Consider the following 21,509-nt stretch of genomic DNA (forward strand, 5'->3'; position numbering starts at 1 on the left):
TTTCTCTCCAGGGTGGTCTGCCCGTAAACAGGCTTGTAACTAAATATGCCGAATGTTGAGGCTGATGGCCTGCCTTCATTTACATGCACAGTGAATCCCCTACGTATCATTCTTGTGTTTGCATATTTGATTTGTGACAAATATGTACTGAATTCTTTGAGGGTTATAGTCTGATGAAGTAATTTTAAAATGTAGACTAAAAACAAAAAAAAAAAGCGCTTGGCCTGATACCTAGTAACATTTAATAAATATCAGCTATTATTATAATGGAGTCCCTGAGTGCTGCCAACGGATCATGCTGGGCTGCTAACCAAGAGGATCATGCTGGACTGCTAACCCAGAGGTTGGAGAGGTGCCTTGGAAGAAAGGACTGACGATCAACTTTCGAAAATTCAGCCATTGAACACCCTCTGGGGTACAGTCTGCTCTGACACACATGGGGTTGTCATGAGTTGGAATTGACTCTAAGGCAACTGTTTTTTTTAATTATTGTAATTTTTTGTGTTTTACTTTATAGCCTATGGAAGGCTTTCTCACATATTTTTCTGTGTGATCTCTGACTTGACTTTGTAAAATAAATATTACTACTTCCCACATTTACAAATGAACACAGCAAGTCTCAAACAGTTGAAATGACTAGTTTGCAAACAGGTATCAGGATTGGGTTTTAGTGAAGGTCCTTTTGACTCTAATGCCTTTTTTGTTTGTTCGTTTGTTTTGTTTACTTCTTTACCTTGCTGTCCTCATCTGAGTTGGTAAATTCTTAGCTCAATAAGGGCAGGCACCAAGTCTATCTATCTTACAGCAAGTCATACCTTGCTGTTGTATCGCCAGAGCCAAACACAATGCTTGGCATGGGAAACATAGTCAATAAATATTTGTTAAATGAATTAATGTTTCCTGGTCAGCCAAGAGCTGGATTTATGAGTATAGTACTGAAGACCATATATCCCATATACTTCTGGCCAGTCTTCTTGACTGCCCTGTAGGGGGATCAGCTACTTCCAGGAGTTTTCAGTATAACTAAAAAGGTGAGAGAAAGATAGCTAAGTTAGTCTGGCTTTGCATCTACCTGGTATGATTCAATGTAAAACAAAAAATTTTCACAGTGGCTAAAATGGGGGTCATACATTTAGGAGGAAAAATATTGTCTTTAGAAGACTCCCACTAGAAAATGCAATACGTTTAATGCATGTCGTGATATAGTAAGTTAGCACACTCAATCTTGTCGAGCTGAACTGTCCGCCTTAGAAAGCCAGAGGCTCAGGGTATCCAGATGCATGTTGGTGAGACAAGGAAGGAGGCAGCCAGAAGTCAGGAAAAGTACACAGTACAGGATTCTTCTGCAGGGCTAAGCAAATCTAATTTCTTTGCACATCTGGGGTGGTTTTACTTTTTTTTTTTTTCCCTGTTATCTTCAAAATGAAAATAATGTATACTGTTATGAGCTCTGGTAGCACAACAGTTAAGTGCACGGTTGGTAATCAAAAGGTTGGTAGTTCGAACCCACCCCAGTGGCTCCATAGGAGGAAGATCTGACCACCTTCTCTCATAAAGATTAAAAAAAAAAAAAATTTTTTTAATCTTACAGCCTAGGAAACCCTTTGGGACAGTTCTACCCCATCACATGGGGTTGCTCTGAGTTGGAATTGAATGCACGACACCTAACAATAACAACAATTGTGGGACTATATTCATTTAATCAGTGAAACAAACATTTCTCCAATAACTACTATGTACACATTACTGTGCCAGGTGATGAGGAGGCAAGGAAGATGTTAAGAACATCCTTTATCTCAAGAGCTCCCCAGCCAAGGACCAAAAAGAAGAAGCTATGAAATCATTTTTTACCCTAATATTTTTTTATCAAAATTTTCAAATGTACAGAAAAATCTAAAAAATTTTATAGTGAACACTCAGAACATCACTGTCTTAGTTTCCTAGTGCTGCTGTAATAGAAGTACCACAAGTAGGGGGCTTTAATGAGCAGAAATTTATATTCTCACAGTTTGGGAGGCTAGACATCAATTCAGAGTGTAGCTCTAGGGCGTTCTTCTTTGTCTATTTCAGCTTCTAGTTGTAGTCAATCCTTGAACTTCCTGGGCTTGTAGATTCTTTTGTCTCCTTTGTCATCAGATAATATCTGTCTTCCCCCTTTTGTGCTTGATTGTCTCTGTGGCACTGAAGTCATGATTAGGTTTAGGACACACTCTACACTGACATGGCTTCATTAATGTAACAAAGAGAACCCTATTCCCAAATGGGGTTCCAACACATATTTGGGGGGAACATAATTCAATCCATAACAATCACTAGATTCTACCACTAACATTTTACTGTACTTACTTTATCATTTATGTATCCATCTGTTCATCTCTCTATTCATCCATCAACCCATCTTATTTTTCTGGAGTAAAGTTGAGACATCATTACACTTGTGAGCCAGTTTGAAATATTAAAAATCCTTTACCTTTCCAAGGTGGACCTTCCTGAAATATTTAACAGATTCTAGTTAAGGTGTTGACCTTGTTTGATTGCTATGTACAAATGTGATTGACACCTGAAATAGAATTTATTAAACAGTTACCATGTGCTTTTAGGGCTACTGTTTCTTTTGATTCTTATGAAAACTCTTGAGGTAGATGTTATTACTTTCTCTGCCATTGAAGAACCTGGGAATGGAAGGAATTATGTAGGTGACCACTTACTGATGCTGTTACTTCTGGCAGCACTGAGATGCAAATCCAAGTTTTGAGAATTCTAGGAAATAGATTTTAAAAAGAGATGGGAAGTTTACCTGGCCAAATTCTAGCCTTTATTAGGCATGGTCTTCCTGGCTCTTTTACAGATGAGTCACCTAGGTAGAGAGAACCAGTTCTCATAGTTCACATTACAAATTACTGATAACACATTTGTCCAACCTGAATTTTTAAGGTAAATATGAATCCCAGAATAAAAAGTTATCAAAGTTGTCCAGAGTTTAGATAAAGAATCGTACTTGAAACGGGCCGAGACTTAAGATCGCTTTCATGACACAAATTCCAACCCATTCCTCCTGTCTGTGCTCCAGCTCATTATAGCTAATTTTTTTATGGAACTGACTTTTTCCTCCTCTTTGTTTTCCTCCTAGTTATAAGTAGTTAGAAAGAATAAGTGAACGAATGATCAAACTAGTGCCTTACGTCTTCCACACCCAGGGGTCCTGGAAGTTCTTCTGCTGCTATGACTTCATTTGGGGCCTGTTTCTGTGCATTGAGCTCTCACCACTCTACTGGTTGAATGATGCAGTGTCTGACCACTGTGCTGGTGAATGATCCCCATGAAAAACAGTGTCTCTCTGCATCCTCCCTGCATGGAGAGACTGGATTAGGTAAAACTTGTGAGTGACCTTAGTAATAAAAGAAATTCTGATCTCAACTCTAAGGCCCATCAATACCCATGCCCACACCCTCTCAAAAATCTACTTCAGTCTGGCTTTTTGGCTTTGTAATCTTAGCGGTCAGTGTCTTCTGGCTTAAAAATGCAAGACCAGTGAACGTTCAGAGGGAATTCGAGAGCTGCCTGAGTAAGCGGCTCTGCCCTACCTGCCCTCTGTTTCTTATTAGGGCTTTGCTAAAAGGGTCTGAAATGTAGCATGGATAAACATTTTCTTCCAGTACTGCTCCATATATGGAGTGTCACAGCTTGCCCAAGTAAAGCAGGGCAAGCAATTAGGAAATAAAACCTCTCTCACCTTTCACCAACTAATTATTCATAATTTTATTAATAATAAAATATTTATTTCCCTTATCCTTATTTTTATTACTTCAACATGGGTTGGTGAAAATTATTGGTCATGGACTAGCACCAATCCATGGTCTGGCATTTGGGGACAGCTGGCCTATGTGACCCCTGGAGTTCTCCTTTAACCCTGGAATTCTGTGAACCTAAGATAGATGAGAAGAGAATCAAGGACCAGAGTGAAGGCTACTGCAGTTGTCTTGGCGTGAGGCCATGTGGTCTGGCTTTGGCCGGGGTGAGACACAAGCCCATGGACCTGAGGAGGAGAGTGAATCACTGTGCAAGTATTTATCGAGCACCTCCCTTGTGCTGGGAAGTGGCAACTGGACAGTAGGGAAAGAATATTGGGTTTTGAGATAAAGTGGCCAGTTTCACCCCAGGCTTTCTACTTACTGCCTGCATGATCTTGGGCAATTCACTTTACTTATGGGCCTGAGTTTCCTGTCTATAAAAAAAAATATTGATGGCAATATTATATATCAGAAAGTATTTGGTAGATTGTAGAGTGCTGATAGTAGTATATTTTCAAATGATGATTGTGGCAGAAAAAGTTAATTTTTGGAAAGAAAATTAGTGAGGTCTATTTTTCATATAGGATTCCCTGGGTGGTGCAAACAGTTAAACACTTGGCTACTAACTGAGAAGCTGGCTGTTTGTACCCACACAGAAGAGCGGCCTGGTGATTTGCTTCCATTGAAAGCAGCCATTAAAAACCCTGTGGAACATAGTTCTACTCTGACACGCATGGGGTCACATGGTCAGAATCAACTTGAAGACAACTAGTTTGTTTTGGTTTTATTTTTCATATACTTAACTCTAGATGCTTTTAAGAAAGCCAGGAGTGAAAAAAAAAAATTTTTTTTTGAAGGGGGAAAAAAATTCACATTGTTTGAGGGGTAGCGCCCACCCCCTTTATTTTTTGATTGTGCTTTAATCTTTACAGACAACCCAGTGGAAAAGGTATTATTATTCCTATTTCAGTAGGTGGGAACAAACTGCCAGAGGTTCATCTCATGCAGCTAGTGAGTGGTAGAACTGGGGTTCTAACTCAAATCTAAGTCAAACCTGTACTCTCTCCACAACAGCTCACAGACCAGGGTAGGAGGGAGTTGGGGTGGGAGTAAGTAAGGCCATCCTGAAATGCTCCAAGCAAATGCTTCCAGAGCAGCTTCACTTGCACTTTAAAGGGTATCATCTTCATCAATAAACATTTCTCTGGATGATGGTTGTCAGAATGAGTACATGCCAGCCTGAGCTCAGAACTAGATAATGCCTGGCTACCACCACCAACTGCTCTGACAGGGAGTCCCTGGACAAAGTGGGAGATAAATATAGAAAAAAATTCAAATTCACAAGAAAAGACAAGACTTACTGCCCTGACAGAGACTGGAGGAACCCCCAAGACTATGGCCCCTGGACACTCTGCTAACCTAGAACTGAAACCACTCCCCCAGCTTTTCAAACAAAGATTGGACAGGCCTATAAAACAAACAATAACACAAGTGAGGAACGTGCTTCTTAGTTCAATCAAACATGAGACCAAATGGGCAACTCCTGCCCAAAAGCAAGATGAGAAGGCAGGAAGGTATAGGAACTAGATGAATAGACACAGGGAACCCAGGGTGGAAGGGGGAGCATGCTGTCACATTGTGGGGTTTGCAACCAGTGTCACAAAATAATACGTGTTCAAATTTTTAAGTGAGAAATTAACTTGAATGGTTAACTTTCACATAAAGCACAATAAAATTAAAAAAAAAAAAGAATGAGTGCATGTTTTAGAAGCAGAATAATAATAAAAAAAAAAAAAAAAAACCACAGTAAAAATTCCTGTCAGGATTTTTCAAGGACGTCCATTTATTCAGCAAATATTTATTGAATATTTTATTCCAAGTGCTTTGTTAGATGCTGGGAACATATCAGTAAACAAAACAAAGTCTCTGTTCTCAAGCTATTCATATTCTAGAAGAGGAGATAAAGCATAATTGTAATGGAAATTCAAGGTACTTTGGAGGTATAACCCATTCAGGAGAGAGGGGTCAATAAGGAGGTGATATATATATTTTTTTTTTTATGTAGGCTAGGGGCTCATGGATGAATTGGAGTGAGGTAGTCACTGAATGTAGCTTGCACAGGGCAGTCCAGGTGGATGTAATAGCATAGGCAAAGGTCTTGCAGTCAGAGAAAACAAGACTTCCATGGGGCTATAGATATAGTATGGTTAGAACTTAGTGAGACAGTGGTTTAGTGAGGCAGTCACAAAGCACCTTTTGAGTCCTTTTGTGTAATGAACACTATTTGTTATGAGAATATGCTTTTTGGACACATTCATTTCTTAGGGCTGCTGTAATAAAGTACCACACATTGGGTAGCTCCTAAGAACAGAAATTTTATCATCTCATTGCTCTGGAGGCTAGGAGTCCAAAACTAGGGTGTTGGTCATGTTGACTTCTTCTGGGGGTCTGAGAGAGAATCTATTCCATTTCTTTCTCCTAGCCTCTGGTATCGGCTGGTGATACTTGGCATTCCTTGGCTTGTAGATGCTTCACTTCAAAGACCCTATTTCCAAACAAGGTTGCATTCGTAAGCACCGGCAGTTAGAACTTCATCTCTTTTTGGAGGATACAATTCAGTCCATAATGTTGGTCATCATGGGATGAAGCCAGTTTATTGTAACCACAATCAGAGAAAAGCCAGAAGCTACTTGGCTCACCTTTTCTGACTATCCCATCTCAAGGCCCTGGGCCTGAGAGCTGAGTGGGGGGTGACCTCTGAGCCTTCTCATGGTAGTAGTGTCCTCTGCGGGCAGAAGGAGAAGCTCTCCTTATTTCAGTCATCTGGAGACTAGACAGCCCCAGAGAGTAAAGCAGTCAGTTAACCCCTCTTGGCCAGGAGGGTGGGACTGAATAACAGGCAGGGCCTTTTCCACCTCTCATTTTGGTGGGTGTATGACTCAGACGCAGTGACATCAGCCATGACCTCATTCACCCAGAGGACAGTCAGCCTGCAGACCCAGAGCAAGGCTTTGTTTTCTGCCCTTCCTTCTCCATGCTTTCTCTTGTTGGGGACATTACCATGGTCCTGCTGTTGTTTTCCACACAGTTTTTTCTCTTTTATCACCCTTTTCTATCTTCCTTTTTCTGTTTTTCTCTTTTTATTTATTTCTCATGTTTAACTACTCCTTTCTCTTCACCCGATTCACCCTTTCTCCATCTTTCATTTTATTTTTTTCTCCTTTATCCTCTTTTACTTGATGCTTTTTTGATTAATTTTCTTCCCTGCTCATTTTCTCTCATCTCAAATTTTCTTTCTTCCTTCCTTTCTCTCTGCCCTTTCTCCACCCTTTGAGTCAGAAATGTGTATGGAAACTGGTCTTCCTGCCTCTTATCTCTTCTCCCATGCTGGCTTTCCAGCTTGTTGTTGCTGTCCTATCCTTTCCAGAACTGTACTTACCAATCAGTGTCTGCTGAACAACTTGTGGTGGCTCCTGTTCACCTCTGACTAGAGTGTCTTAATACAAATATTTTCCTCGTATTACATCTCTCAGACTGACCTTCTCATGTGTCCTTTTCTATGGCTAATGGATCCAGTTCATTTTTCTTCCTGCACTTTTCCTCAAGCAGTTGCCCCTGCCTAGACTACCTCTTTTCCATCTTCCTTAGTCATTGTCTTCTCTCAAAACCCAGGTCAGATACTACCTCTTAAGTAACGCCTTTCATCCTCCTCCTTTCCACAGCAGTGTATTTCCCTTGTGACATTCCAGAATCCTTAGTTTCTAAATCAGGTATTTTGTAACTTGACATTATTCTGCAGTACCTTACACATTTCTCTGGAGTGTCCCATGTGCACGGATTCTTTGCTCCACCAAACTGATAAGTGGCCTAAGGTCTACCTTTATACTTGGCTGCAAACCAGGACTGATGGATAAATTGATGCATGGTCAATAAGTATTTCATTTGAGAAATAGTTATTTGATGCCTGCTCTAGAGATTCAGATGAGTAAATTATAGTCTGTACCTACCAGGAGCTAAAAGTCTAGTAGGGGAGACAAATAGGCCCCCATGTAACTGTGGAGCAAACTAACATTTATTGGGCATGTGCCAGATTGAGCACGTTAACATGTATAATCTCACTTAATCAAACCCTACTAATAATACTATGAGTTAAACATTGCTATAAATTAAGAGAACGAGACCCACAGACAGTATATGAGTACTGTCCAAAGTCACACAACTAATAAGTAGGAGAACCAAGATTTGAAGTCAGATGTGTCAGACTCTAAAGTTTCTGCTCTGGAGAACTGGTGTTTTAAGTCATAATAAGAACAATCATTTAAGAAGTGCTTACAAGTGCTTACTGTGTACCAGACTCATTTGATGCCTCAACAACCCTATGGTGTAGGTACCATTATCATCCTCCATAATTATTATGTTGTTGTTATTAGCTGCCTTTGAATCAGCTCCAACTAATCGCAGTGCCATGCACAAAGGAGCAAAGAGCTGTCCAGTCGCACTCCATCCCATCATCAATTGGAGATCAGACCATTGTGATGCATAGGGTTTTCATTGGCTGAATTTTGGAGTATACTGTCAGGCCTTTCTTCTTAGTTCATCTTAGTCTGGAAGCTCTGCTGAAACTTGTTCAGCATCATAGCAGCACCCAAGCCCCTACTGAGAGACGGGTGGTGGCTCTACATGAGGTGCACTGGCCAGAAACCAAACCTGGGTCTCCTGCATGGAATGTGAGAACTCTACCACTGAATCACTACTACCGCATCCCATAATTAGTACAGTTTGAGGAAATGGAAGTATAGAATAGTTAAGTAGTTTGCTCATAACCATACAGCAATGAACTATGAGAGCCATGATATGCATCCTTGCAGTCTGGCTCTGGATCTTGTGCTCATAGCTGCTGTACTATGCTGCCTCTAGTAGAGGGAACACAGTGTGCAAAGGCACATCAGAGTATAGCAAAAAATTGCATTAGGAGAACTGCCATTTTATCAGTCTGTTTGCAGAGTCAGAAACTGGGGGTGCTGATAGGTGAAGGTGTTTAGAGGTGAGACTAAAGAGGAAGCTTGGAGTCAAGTCACCAAAAACCTTACAACTCTTGCCCCCTCTACAGGGCCCTTTGACAAAAGATACAGGATATGTTGCTAGAAGAGATCCGGAATTCATGAATGCTGATCTTATTCTACTAGTTGAGTTGTGAAGGACTTTCTCAGTTGGGTCTCTTGTCCATGCCCTACAGGAAATGATAGTTGAACTCCTCAACAGTGGTGTAAATGAACAAAGAAGTCAATAAAAAATGATAATTGAAGCAGCAAAGTACAACCATCCTTTATGGATTGGGGATATGTGAAGTTTGGGTTGAAGGACATTTGGTGAAAGAAGAAGGAGTGTCACTCATGTGAGCCTGCTAGTCTGGACCAACACCAGGTTGTCCTCAGATGTCCCAAAGCACTTGACATTTGATGGAGCACCTTCCTCACTGCAGCCCCCTCCAGTGGTGCTTGGCAGACATTCAACAGGGTGCTGCACTGACCCAGGAGTCCAAGCCAGGAAGTGAATGAATCCATTTTCCAATTAAAATGAAGCTTCTCCAAAGGACCTGCTCACCCCGAGAAGTGAAATTTATCTTCCTGGCAGTCTGGCTTGGCTAGAATGTATCTCTGCTCCTAAAACAGACTGTGAAAATCCATTAACTTGAATGAAAAAGAGAAACTGGGACAGTTCTTATTCACAACCTAATCCATTTATCCATTCATTCCTTATTTTCATTTTCACAAACTCTTATTACCTTCTATATCTCTGCTCATTCATTCATTTATTAGTTCATTCAGCTAACATTATACATCACCTATATATCATATACAATGCTAGGTCCTAGGAATAGAGAGGTTAAAAAACACAGTCCCTGCCTTTTAGGAGCTTTCTGTCTAGTGAGGAAGAAAGATGTGTAAACAGATGATGGAAATTGCAGTGATAGGGAAAGACAGAGTGTTTTGGGAGCACAACATAGGAGCACCTAACTTAGGGGATCAGGGACGATTTTATGGCATGGGCAACACCTGAGCTGAGTCTTAAATGATGAGTACGTGTTGGCCGGGTGAACAAGGGAGGACATTCCAGATACAGTATGAGTAAATATATAATGGTGAGAAAAACACAATGTATGTATATGTATAATTCTAATGTAGTGTCTTAGGAAATGGTCAGAGATGAAGCTGAAGAGTAAGGCATGGGTCATATATGCTGTGTTTATGAATTTGACCTTTAACCCCAAAGGTAATAGAAGGTTTTGAAGGGTATAAAGCATACTAGATTGAAAGCTCCCTTTGAGTGGGGGCTGTGTCTGTTGTTTATACTTGTTCCCTAGCACCGAGCACAGTACCTGACACGTGGAGGATATCAAATTAATGCTCACTGAATAAATGAGTTATTTATATACTCAGATGTGTGTTTTACATAGGTCATTCTATCCAGCGAAAAAGAGGAAGACCTCCAATGAGATGGATTGACACAGTGACTGCAACAATGGGATTAAGCATAACAACGATTGTGAGGATGGCCCGGGACCAGACAGTGTTTCTTTCTGTTGTACATAGGGTCACTATGAGTCGGAATCGACTCTATGGCACCTAACAACAACAACAACAACAACAACAACAACAACATTCTCTTCTAATTGGCTGTGTAGAGGGCAGGAATTGAAGAGATAATACTTGGAAGTTAGAAGGCTGTGTAACAGACTACTTCAACGTGGCTTAAAAATTATTTACATCACAATTTCGCATGTTAGTAATTTGGGAAGGGCTCAGACAAATAATACTTTTGGTCTCTGCTAAACTCATTCAAAAGTCTGTGGAGAGTTGCTGGGTTGAGTTTTCAGATCTTGGCTTTGGTCAGCTCACTCACATGCCTGGAGCCTTGGCTGGCATGGTTTGTCTCTGCTTCATGTGCTCCCTCATCCTCCATCAGGCCAGCCCTAGCTTCCTCACAGGGTAGAACTACACTCCAAGAATGTGAAAACAAAGTCTTTTGAGGCCTCAGTTTAGAAGTAGCACAGTGGTGCTTCTGCTTCATTCCACTGGCAAGTTATAAGGCCAGTTCCAATTCAAGTGGTGGAGAAATAAATTCCTCCTCTTGATTAGAGGAGCTGCAGAGTCATATTGCAAAGGTCATCAATACGAAGAGGGGAAGAATTGTGGCCACTTTTATGGAATACTGTAGATGATATAGCAATAATACAGGTGACAAAATATGATGGACTGAAAATGGGACAGTGAAGATGGGGGTGAAGAGGTGGGTACAGCCATGAATTAATTCGGAGTTTAAATTAATTCCAAGATCTTCTTACCCAGTCCAAAACCTTCTCTACATGTTAGGGTTCCCTCCCTCCTTCCCTTTTTTCCATAGATAATACTACTCATAAGGATAACAACAGAATATTGTCTAATATTGTGCTGGAAGATGAGTGCCTCAGGTTGGAAGGCACTCAGAAAAGCTGCCTCCTCAAAGTAGCATTGACTTTAATGATGCAGATGGAGTAAAGCCTTTGGGACTTTCATTTGCTGGTGTGACACAACTCAAAATGAAAAGTAACAGCTGACACAGTAGCTATAAGAATGAACTCAAATGTAACAGTGATCATAAAGATATCAGAGGACTGGACAACATTTCATTCTGTTACATACAAGGTCGTTGTGACTCGGAGGCAACTCTGCAGCGCCTAACAACAAGTGACCATGCCATCGCTCTCCTTTTCCTCCTATCACTTCTGCAGGTTATTATGCTTTAGGAAGGCAGACAGATGGACAAGCACAGGACTAAGTATTAGAGATCCAGATTTTAGTTTTTTCTGCCACTTCTCTGTTGTGTAACCTTGATGTTATGGATTGAATTGTGTCCCCCCAAAAATATGTGTTGTAAATCCTAACCTCTATGCTGGTAGTTATAATCCTGTTTGGGAATGGGTTGTCTTTGTTATGTTAATGAGGCAGGATTAGTGTAGGGCGTGCCTTGAGTCAATTTCTTTTGAGTTATAAAAGAGATTAAACAAGGATGCAAGGAAGCAGAGGTGGGGGAAGATGGATGCCACACCATATGAAGATTACTAAGGAGCCGAAGAATAGAAGCTGAAGAGACAATGACCTTCCCCAAGAGTTTACAGAAATGGAAAGCCTTACCCTAGAGCCGGTGCCTTGAATTTGGACTTCTAGCCTCCTAAACTGTGAGAAAACAAATTTCTCTTTGTTAAAGCCATCGACTTGTGATATTTATGTTATAGCAACACGAGATAACTAAGACACTTGATCATGCTTCCTCTTTGGGCTTCCGTTTCTTAATATGCGAAGTGACGTTTGTAACTTCTTGCCTTCCCTGCCTTAAAGAATTACACAGATCAGATGAGATGCACGTGAAAGTGCTTTGAAAACTATGAAGCCCTGGAGCAGTCATTAGAGTGAATCTTGTTGATGTATCAAACACACTACATTATTTTATTTGATTCTCACTGCATCCTGAGATAGATGCCAGGAATATGGCATTTGAGGAAACTGGGGCTTAGAGAAATTAAGTACTTTGCCTAAAACTGCACAACTAATAATTAAACACAGGTCTGGCTAACTCCAAAGTTCTTAGACCCCACATACCACGGCCTTATTTTCCTAATATGTATGGTGGGATTACACTTCTGGACAAAGCCTGCCTTGCTGAATATGATCAGTATTCAATAAAATGATAACATTTTTATGTTTGGGAAGTCACCTTTAGTTAGGAGTAAAAGTTTACCTTTCTGTACAGCAGTGGGGTTGCAGGGGAGGTGGGAGATTACATGTAAACCCAGTTTTGAGCATTAAATAATTTAAATTATACAGTGGAATTATTTTATCTTACAAATAAATTTTATGATAGCACAGTTGAACAAATCTTTCCCTAAGGGGGGTAGTCTGTCTTGTCAGTTTAGACTTCTGTTTCTCGGATATCTTCTCAGCAGTAGCATAGATATTTATTCTATTTGACCTTTTAGGCTTCAGCTCAAATCTCTCCTCCAGGAAGCCTTTTCTGGCTACCCCAGCCCCAAAGCCCTTGCCTTGCTCTGAACCCTGTCTGTAATTACTCATTTGAGGCAGATATATAGCCACACACAAAATATTATGATAAAGTTATGAAGCTGACTCACCAGTCCTTGGTATCAGGCTCATTACATTATTGCCATACATCATCTTATTAATTACCTTTTTCTTTGCGTGGATCTTTCTCCAGCAGCATTGTAACTTTCTTTTAAAGGGGCCTGGCTTTAAATTTCTTTAAACCTCCTGAAATGTCTTTTTTTTTTTTTTTCCCATGAGTTAGGCTTGGCTTTTACCCTCCAGAAGTTTGTCACTTTGAGGTGGACTTTGGCCCATGAATGTATAATTAGGATATAGCATGAGATGGAAGACTTCACAGAGAAGGTGACACTTGAACTGGATGTTCGATAATGGGAGCAGATGGGGAAGCCAGTCCAAGTAGAGCGACCAGCATAGACAGAGGCATGGAAATATAGAATAGCATAATGCATTTGGGGAAGGAAAAGGAGTTAGGTGTGGGCTGAGAGAGAGTGCCAGGTGATGGGAAATGGGCCTGGAAGTTAATCCTAATAATGGTAATGGCCAGGTTGGAGCCAGGCTATTTTGTGTCCTGAGAACCATCCTAAGAAGTCATTGTGATTCTAGGCAATGAGGGGCTCTTGAACCATTTTAAACATAGAAGTAGAATGGTAAATTTTAAGATTTTAGAAAGATGCCTCTAGTAGCACAAATCTTTCAGGTTATCTGCCTATCTGACTTGAAATATTCCCAGTGTTTGGTCTTGTTCTTGTGGGTGGGCATTTGAAACACAGTTGTTTCATTCATTCTGGGAAGTTCTGGTTGGTGATTCTGACCACATCCATGCTTCCAGCATCATTTTTCTTTTGAGAATGACATCATTTTTCTTTTGAGAATGACAAGTTTCTTCCTGAAACACCTTTCCTCTGTAGGCTATCAGCCTGTACCCTAATTTGGAATCTTGAATGTAGAATGAGGGGAAGGTTTTGCTTTTTCATGAGTAGTTGTGCTGGAAAACAACATCATGAGTACTCAGAATGTTTGGGCAGGATCGTTTATTGAGTGGGGAGTTAGGGAGCTCGGCCCCCTCCCTTTTATTTACTATACACAGCAGATAGCCCAGATAGAATCTCTGTGCAGCTAATAACAAAATACTTGGCGATCTTTTTTTAACTGGAAATTCCTAGTTTCTCTTGCTGCTCATAAACCCTGGTGTTTCTCGATATACATTGCAACATCTGCCTCATTTTCCCTGCAAGCTTCCTTGGTGTCTAGAAGCCAGCAGAGACCTCACAGCTTTCCTGGGCACCTCAGTGGGAGGGAAAGGACAAAGCTCCTTCTCCTTCTCCTGAGACTGGCAGGGCAGCTGCTGCCTGGCCCTGAGTCTTGGATATACTGCTCTATTTCTACCCTCTGCTGACAGCCACAGCTGGGTGAGTTTTGAGTAGTAGCCTCCTCCCAAGAAATGCTGTGGTTTTATGAAGTAATAGATTTTTTTTTTTTTTTTTAAGTTCTTCTCTTTAGTTGCTTTCAAGCCTGGGGTATTGCTTAGCTCAACGGATTGTTATTGGAATGCAGAAGCCTTTTAGTGCCAGGTCATACACCCAAAATCACTGCTGATTTATTTTTTCTTGAAAAGACTAGTTTTTGCTAGTTGCTTGGTAACTGGAGGATAGAAAGACTTAAGTCATTCAGCACACAGAGCTCCTAGTTTGAACTGAATTCAGCTTTCACGTACTGATATACAACTGAAGTTGACATGTGTTAAGGGCATGCTGTGTGTTCTCTCTAACTTGTACAGCATTTGTACATGGAAGGTATTCTTCTGTACTTAGAAGTTAAGTGAGTTGCCCAGGATTGAAATTGAAACCTTTGAACTTTTTGAAGTTGTATGCAAATATGTGTTTGGAAGGGCTTTTGTTAGTTTTTTCTTCTTTAAGAGTGGCGATAGCTCTATCCTGACAGTTCCAAAAGGCCAAACGCCACAGCTTCGAACAGGCCTGGGAGCCTCTAGGTGGTGACTGTGGCACCGTGGGATGGAGAACCATTCCCTTCGGAAGCCCCAGGTGACCTTGGGTTGGGCCGTTGTGCTCTGAACCTCCATTTCTGTATCCTGAAATAGGAGTTTTGTATATCACTGACGCATCTCTGCATTGCCTTGAGCCTCAAATGAGATGAGGCACCCAAAAAACCAAGCTCGTTGCTGTTGAGTTGATTCTGACTCATAGAGACCCTATAAGACAGAGCAGAACTGGCCCATAAGGTTTCCAAGGAGGAGTTGGTGGATTCGCCTTTTGGTTAGCAGGTGATCTCTTAACCACCGCACCTCTCTGTCCTATAGGGTTGCTATGAGTGGGAATCGATTCAAGGGCAATGGAGATGAGACACAGGAGGGTACTATTGTAAACTGCTGAAGAAGTGCTAGATGGATATAAGAAGATGACGGCTGTGTTCTGATGCAGGCCCAGCTGTTACAATAATAGAATTAATTCAGAAAGATTGAGATCTTCGCTTGGGACTGTGCCAACAGGGCGGGGGGAGGGGCAGAGAAGTTTTTCCACACAACTGGATTAAAAATCCATCCTTGGGGGCTAATATATTCTTGACTAATCTGACATCTGATGACAAAGCACTTGTGAATTATGTCACGCAGCATAGAACCAGCATGGGGTCCTCACAGATGGTCTGTCAGCATCTTGTGGTAAGGGAGCAGACTGCTGGAGACAGTCCCTCTTATCCAGGCAAACTGTTCCCTCCTCCCTCTCCCTTTTTTTTTTTTTAATTTTGCTGACTTATCTCTGGATTTTGCTTTTGGAAGAAAGCAGAGAGTACTGGTATCTTCTGCTCTGAGAACTCATACTTCTGGCAACATTTTGTTTTTGGTTCCTCATCCTATAGAAGGCTAGGGGTCTCTGCCTTTGACTGATGAAGCCAATATGGTCTCAAGAAGAAATGAAGCTTACAGGTGATCAAATGGAATGAGCAAATGATTGAACAATATCATTGGTATCACATGCTAGCATATCACTTTGATTCCACTTGGATGACTAAGGTGCACCTGATCCAAGAAAGCCATGGTCTTTTCAGTTGCCTCATATGCATGTGAAAGCTGGATAATGAAAAAAAGAAGAAGAATCGACACATTTCAATTGTGGTATTGGCAAACAATATTGAATATACACCATGGACTGGCAGAAGAATGAACAAATCAGTCTTAGAAGAAATACAGCCAGAATGGTTCTTAGAGGCAAGAATGGCAAGACCTCATCTTCCTTACTTTGGACAGGTCATCAGGACAGTTACCAGAAAAGAACATCATGTTTGGTAAAGTAGAGGGTCAGCGAAAATGAGGGAAACCCTCCATGAAATGGATTGAAGTGGTAGCTGCAATAATGGGCTTGAACATACCAAAGATTGTGAAGATGGCACAGGACCGGGTTATGTTTCTTTCTGTTATATAGAAGGTCTCCATATGTTGGAGCCAATTGTATGGCAGCTATCAACAACAGCTCCCTCAACTATCCAGCCCCCAACCCTCCTGGTATGTTTCTTTTTGGCAAGAGGCCTGAAGTTCTCTTTGAGATATTCTACTTGGGTTCCATTGTCCACAGTGGCTGTCTACATGGCTACAGGCTGAAAGCCTCCATTATTTAAGGTCTTAATGATTGCATACAAGATCTAACAGAAGCAGTTGTTTTCTGATTTGAGGAAAGTTATTCAGCTTTGGCTTGAAGTGCTAGTTGTTGCTGTAGTGGATTTGGTGGTTAATTTCTGGTGATCAGCCTTAGATTTCTGAAGTCCTTAGAAGGAGGCTGCCTTTTTTCCTTTTCCTTGACCACCAACATCACTGAAACCACAAAGCACATGGAAATAGATATTTAGAACTATCCAAAAGATGTACTATTAGTCTTACGTAGTTTCAAAGGCTGCCATTTTCTGATTGTGGCCTGTTGATATATGAACATACTACTAGTTCATAGCTGTGTTAGGTATTAGTAGTAAATTTTAAGTTTTGCTTTGTTTAATGTTAAGAAATTATGGGCTTTCAAAGAGAAGTGTAGGACAGGTCCCTTCCTAGATATAAGTTCTCAGCCAAATGCTTAGGAATTTGAAACAAACAAACATAATCATATATGGGCTTGAAACTCTGCCTTTTACATCTGAACCCTTTTGATGTTGTTATTGTTTAATGGGTCCCTGTTCCTGAGACAACACTTAGTTTACCTGCACACTGATATCTGTGTTCATGTAGTAGTGGTATGGAAGGAGTATCAGAAATAGGAGGAACTCACAGAATTTGAGAGTAAATGTGGGTTAAAGATCCATTTTTGTAAAATGGATATAATAGCAACCAGGGATTTTGTGTAGCTCTAATGAGATAGATGACACATGTGGACGTCCTTTATAAACCCTGAAGCACTCCTTATATGAGAGGGTTTGAAAGGTGACACTGTAGTTTGTCTCTCTGTCCAACAACTATTTATTGAGAGCTTATTGTGTGTCACTCTGTAGCAGGTACCGGGATATGTCTTGCCATGGTTCTTTTGGAACTTCTGCATTGTTGCCCTTGGGCTCTGAAAGATACCCTTGTGCTTATGATAACTCCCTTTTCTTGTAGCCTCTGAGGAAGGAGTAATTGAAATCAGGACCTGGAAATTTTCCTGGATAGTAGGAAGCCTTTCTTGATGCTGCTTCTGTTTGCTTTACTCTTCTCTTTACGAAGTTCTACTTCTCTAGGTACTTGGCAGAAAATGGCTACTTTACAGTTTCCAAGTTTCTCTCTGTTCCAATTCCATGCATAGTCAGAGTTTCAGTGGCTCCACTTGGATCCCAGTTCTAAATTTCTGGGAGAAGGAATCTGATTAGCTCAGTTAGGTCACATGTGAATCCCTGGTCCAGTCAAGCACTCAAATATGGTAAGGGGACCAGAGTTATGTAGTACCTACTTGGCAGCTGAGCATCCACTCCTGTGGTGGGGGAAAGCGGGGAGACAGTCATCATAGGGTATCATATGAACAAGATTGACATGATCCTTGACTTCATAGAGATTACAGTCTAGCAGGAAAGAAAGCTATTACACAAATAATTTCAGGCTGAAATAAAGGGAGGTATGAGTTGTATGACAGCCAGACCTAACCTTGAGTAGAAGGTCCTGGAAAGCCTCCCTGAGAAAGGGTATATAGAGGTTAATCAAAGAGGGCAGGGGACATGGATCCTGGGAGGGAAAAAGTGGTAGGTGAGGAAAGAATGTTCTAGACAGAGACAACTGCATACTTGAAAAAACCCCAGGGACAAGAAAAAATGTGGCCATTTGGAATGTGGAAGAAACAGATCTTTACAATTTTTACAATAATGGCTTGATCATTTGGCAATTTTCTTTGGCTTAGACTAGAAGTTCTTTGAGGGCAGAAACTATCTTTTCCATTGCTTTTAGAACTGGTTGGTGTGTGGAAATTTTTACATGGGAGAGCACCTTCAGTTTCAGCAAGTACTTTCTTAAAGTTGTTTTCTTCCCAGCCCACAACTGCTCAGTGTTGGAATCTCATTACATTTGTTGAAGCACATCCTCTCATCCTTCACTGGGAAGATGGATTGCATATTCCTCCTAGAGTGTATTTCCTCCCTCTCCAGGTTGGCAAAGAAGGATAAAAGGGAAATTAGAGTCATTTTTGAAAGGATCAATGCTGTGTGCCAATTTTTCTTTCCTGTATAAACCCACCGCCGTGGAGTCAATTCTGACTCATAGCAACCCTATAGGACAGAGTAGAACTGCCCCATAGAGTTTCCAAGGAGCGCCTGGCAGGTTTGAACTGCCGACCTCTTGGTTAACAGCTATAGCACTTAACCACTACGCCCCAGGGTTTTCTTTCCTATGTAGTTACCACTTTTATATCATTCTCCCCTCCCAGTTCCTGAACAGATGCTTTAATGGGCACTGTTAGTTATACTTTTGTTTTTAAAAATTATGAAACATAATTGAAAATGAAGAGGGGCAGGAAAAACCCATTATTGATTCTTATACGTATTTCATTTGGCAGAACTTGAAAGAGACTTGCTGGGCTAAGGCGGGGCATTTCTTTGATCTCCCAGACTTCTTATCGTGGAAGGCAACAGGTGTCACAGCACGGTATGTTAATTACAAGTTGGGTTTCATTTGCACTCATCCATTCTCAGGTGTCTGCATATATATTGCTTTCTTGAGTCTCTTTGACCAGACATACTGTTTATACATCTGCATAAGATTTTGCATACTTGGAACATCTTGAATCCATCTTCCACCTCCACTGCCCATACCCCAACACCATTGTCCCTAGGAGGCCTGGCAGGTGGGTATCCAAGGTGAGGACCATTCATGAAAATTGGGCATGTTTGAAGGAGATGTGAAGAGTCCAGAGTGAAATGTGACTGTTTTTGCAACAGCACTCCTCATGTGATGTGTAAAATGGGAAATAATTTGTTTTGGCTCCTAGCATTAAGGTGGGAGATAATGTTTCTCAAAGAAGCTGATTTTAACTGGATAGATGTGTTATGAACTTATTTTGCTTGTTATATAAATGTACCTGGATCTTTCCAGATTGTAGAGGCTCATATGTTCAAGTCAACAACTATTTTTCAATAAATTACAAATGTTATAAATAAAGCATGTGCTACATTACTGAGACGCTTAGAAAATACTCATTAAGTGTGAAATTGCGACTGCAATAATTAGCAGAGTGGGTGTGTGTATGGGTATATATAGATAAGTTGGAAGTGAAATCTTAAAGTTTGGCAGGTCTGTTTTCAGGGGATACACAAGGTGTGGTAGTCTTTTCTTCTTGAAAATAATTTAAAATCTGGATTGAACAAACCTGTGAGGAAGAGGATTCTTTCCCAGATGACAGATAAGCCTGCATAAATGTATATATTAAGGGAACAGGTGTTGTGTCTTAAAGTCAGCTTATTCAGAGAGGGCTAAATTCTCCCCATTTTCTTTCTTGTTTAAACTCAGGCAAAGCTGGGGATAGGAGCACCCTTTTTCCTGTGCTCCTCCTGTCTATCTCATTTTGTAGGGTTTGGACCTTTACATATAGGGAGTTGATGAGAGTGTCATATTTCAGCAGCAGGGGCTGCCAGAAAGGAAATAGTGTTTCATAAGCACATCATCGTTCATGTTGATTATTGCCCCCATGAAATGATCATTAGCCAAGGGTCTCAGGGTGGAAGGAATCCACATGCATATGAAAATGGCCTTCACCTCTCTCTGGGGGTGAAGGCTCTGGAGGATTGGCCTGAACTTCACTCTGTTATCACAGGGCAGGGGCAATGTGTGGATAAAGGTCTCATCTTGGGCATTTCTCTTTTGTTCTGACATTGATTTTTCAAAATTATTTCTGGAAGGACTTTCCTCCAGGTTTTTTTTTTTTTTTACCTTTGTGTAATAGTGAAAGAAATTTGTGGTTTGATCATTTTAGCCAAATGGACTTATTAGTCAAAGTGATGTTAACAGTTGCCAGTAGGCAGCTCATTTAACAGAACTAGAAATGGAGGATGACCTTACTTTCCTTCCTGTTTTCTCCAGGTGTTATTCAACCCAGCACTCTGACTTCCTTCCTGGTTCTTTCTGATGGCTCTGGATAGTCCACCCCCTCATTTCCTGATGTCTGTTGCCATATTAAGATACAAGGAATGAGCTTTTTGAAGCTAGCTCTAGCTGAGATAGATTTAAATGCAATGATATTTATATACACCCTACAGTCACAGCGTGACTCGACTTGTAGACTTTGATTTTGTCACACACTGGTTGTGTGACCTTGTGCATGTCCCTTCACTTGTTTGAGTCTCACTCTCATTATATGCAAAATGAGAATCATGATACCTAACTTGCAAGATTGTTATGAAAGTTATACAGTAAAACCTATGAAAGCTGGAAACTGTGTAAGGTGGAAACCTGTCAGATAAGGGTAACTCAAATATTTTCCACTAACACAAGCAATAGAAAAGTGGCAAGACTGTACCCTGTCAAAGATGAAAAACTTTTGAGATGTGGAAAAACAAAGTAGCCTGATTTATAAGGATCACCTGACTCATTTAAATATAGATCCCCAGGGCTTCCGGTTTTAAGCCCACTGAATCAGAATCTCCAGGGGAGACCTGGAAATTTGTGTGTTTAAAAGGTGCCTCAGGTGCCTGTAGGATCATGGACAACATTGCCTAACCAAATATTCATGAAAGTAGTATGTGACTCTAAGGTGCTCCACACATGTGAGGGATTGGGATTATTTTAAAGGGCCTAATGAGTTTTGTGGAAACCCTGGTGGCGTACTGTTTAAGTGCTATGGCTGCTAACCAAAGGGTTGGCAGTTCGAATCCTCCAGGTACTCCTTGGAAACTCAATGGGGCAGTTCTACTCTGTCCTTTAGGGTCGCTGTGAGCTGGAATCGACTCGACGGCGCTGGGTTTGGTGGTTTGGTTTTAATGAGTTTTTTAAGGAGCCCTGGTGGCACAAGGCTTAAATGCTTGGCTGTTAACTGAAAGGTTGGCGGTTCAAACCCACTCAGAGGCTCCATGGAGGAGAGACCTGGCGATCTGCTTCTGTAAAGATCACAGCCTAGGAAACCCTATGGGATAGTTTTACTCTGTCACATGGAGTTGCTGTGAATTG

At 41.0% G+C, this 21,509-nt stretch overlaps 1 protein-coding gene across 18 annotated transcripts in view; it reads left to right on the plus strand.

Moving 5' to 3' along the window:
* Positions 1–21,509, plus strand: part of FGGY (FGGY carbohydrate kinase domain containing) — a 627,007-nt gene that overhangs the window by 107,711 nt on the left and 497,787 nt on the right. For all 18 annotated transcript variants that reach the window (XR_007516666.1, XR_007516664.1, XR_007516665.1 and 15 more), the window contains one exon: positions 18,907–18,995. Coding sequence is in view for 13 of the 18 variants with exons in the window: in XM_049879407.1 (XP_049735364.1) it covers positions 18,907–18,995 (89 nt within the window). In the remaining 5 variants the exon portion in view is untranslated. The remainder of the gene's footprint in view (positions 1–18,906; positions 18,996–21,509) is intronic.

The sequence above is a fragment of the Elephas maximus genome, chromosome 3 (assembly GCF_024166365.1).
Source record: "Elephas maximus indicus isolate mEleMax1 chromosome 3, mEleMax1 primary haplotype, whole genome shotgun sequence".
In the NCBI taxonomy this organism is placed as follows: Eukaryota; Metazoa; Chordata; class Mammalia; order Proboscidea; family Elephantidae; genus Elephas; species Elephas maximus.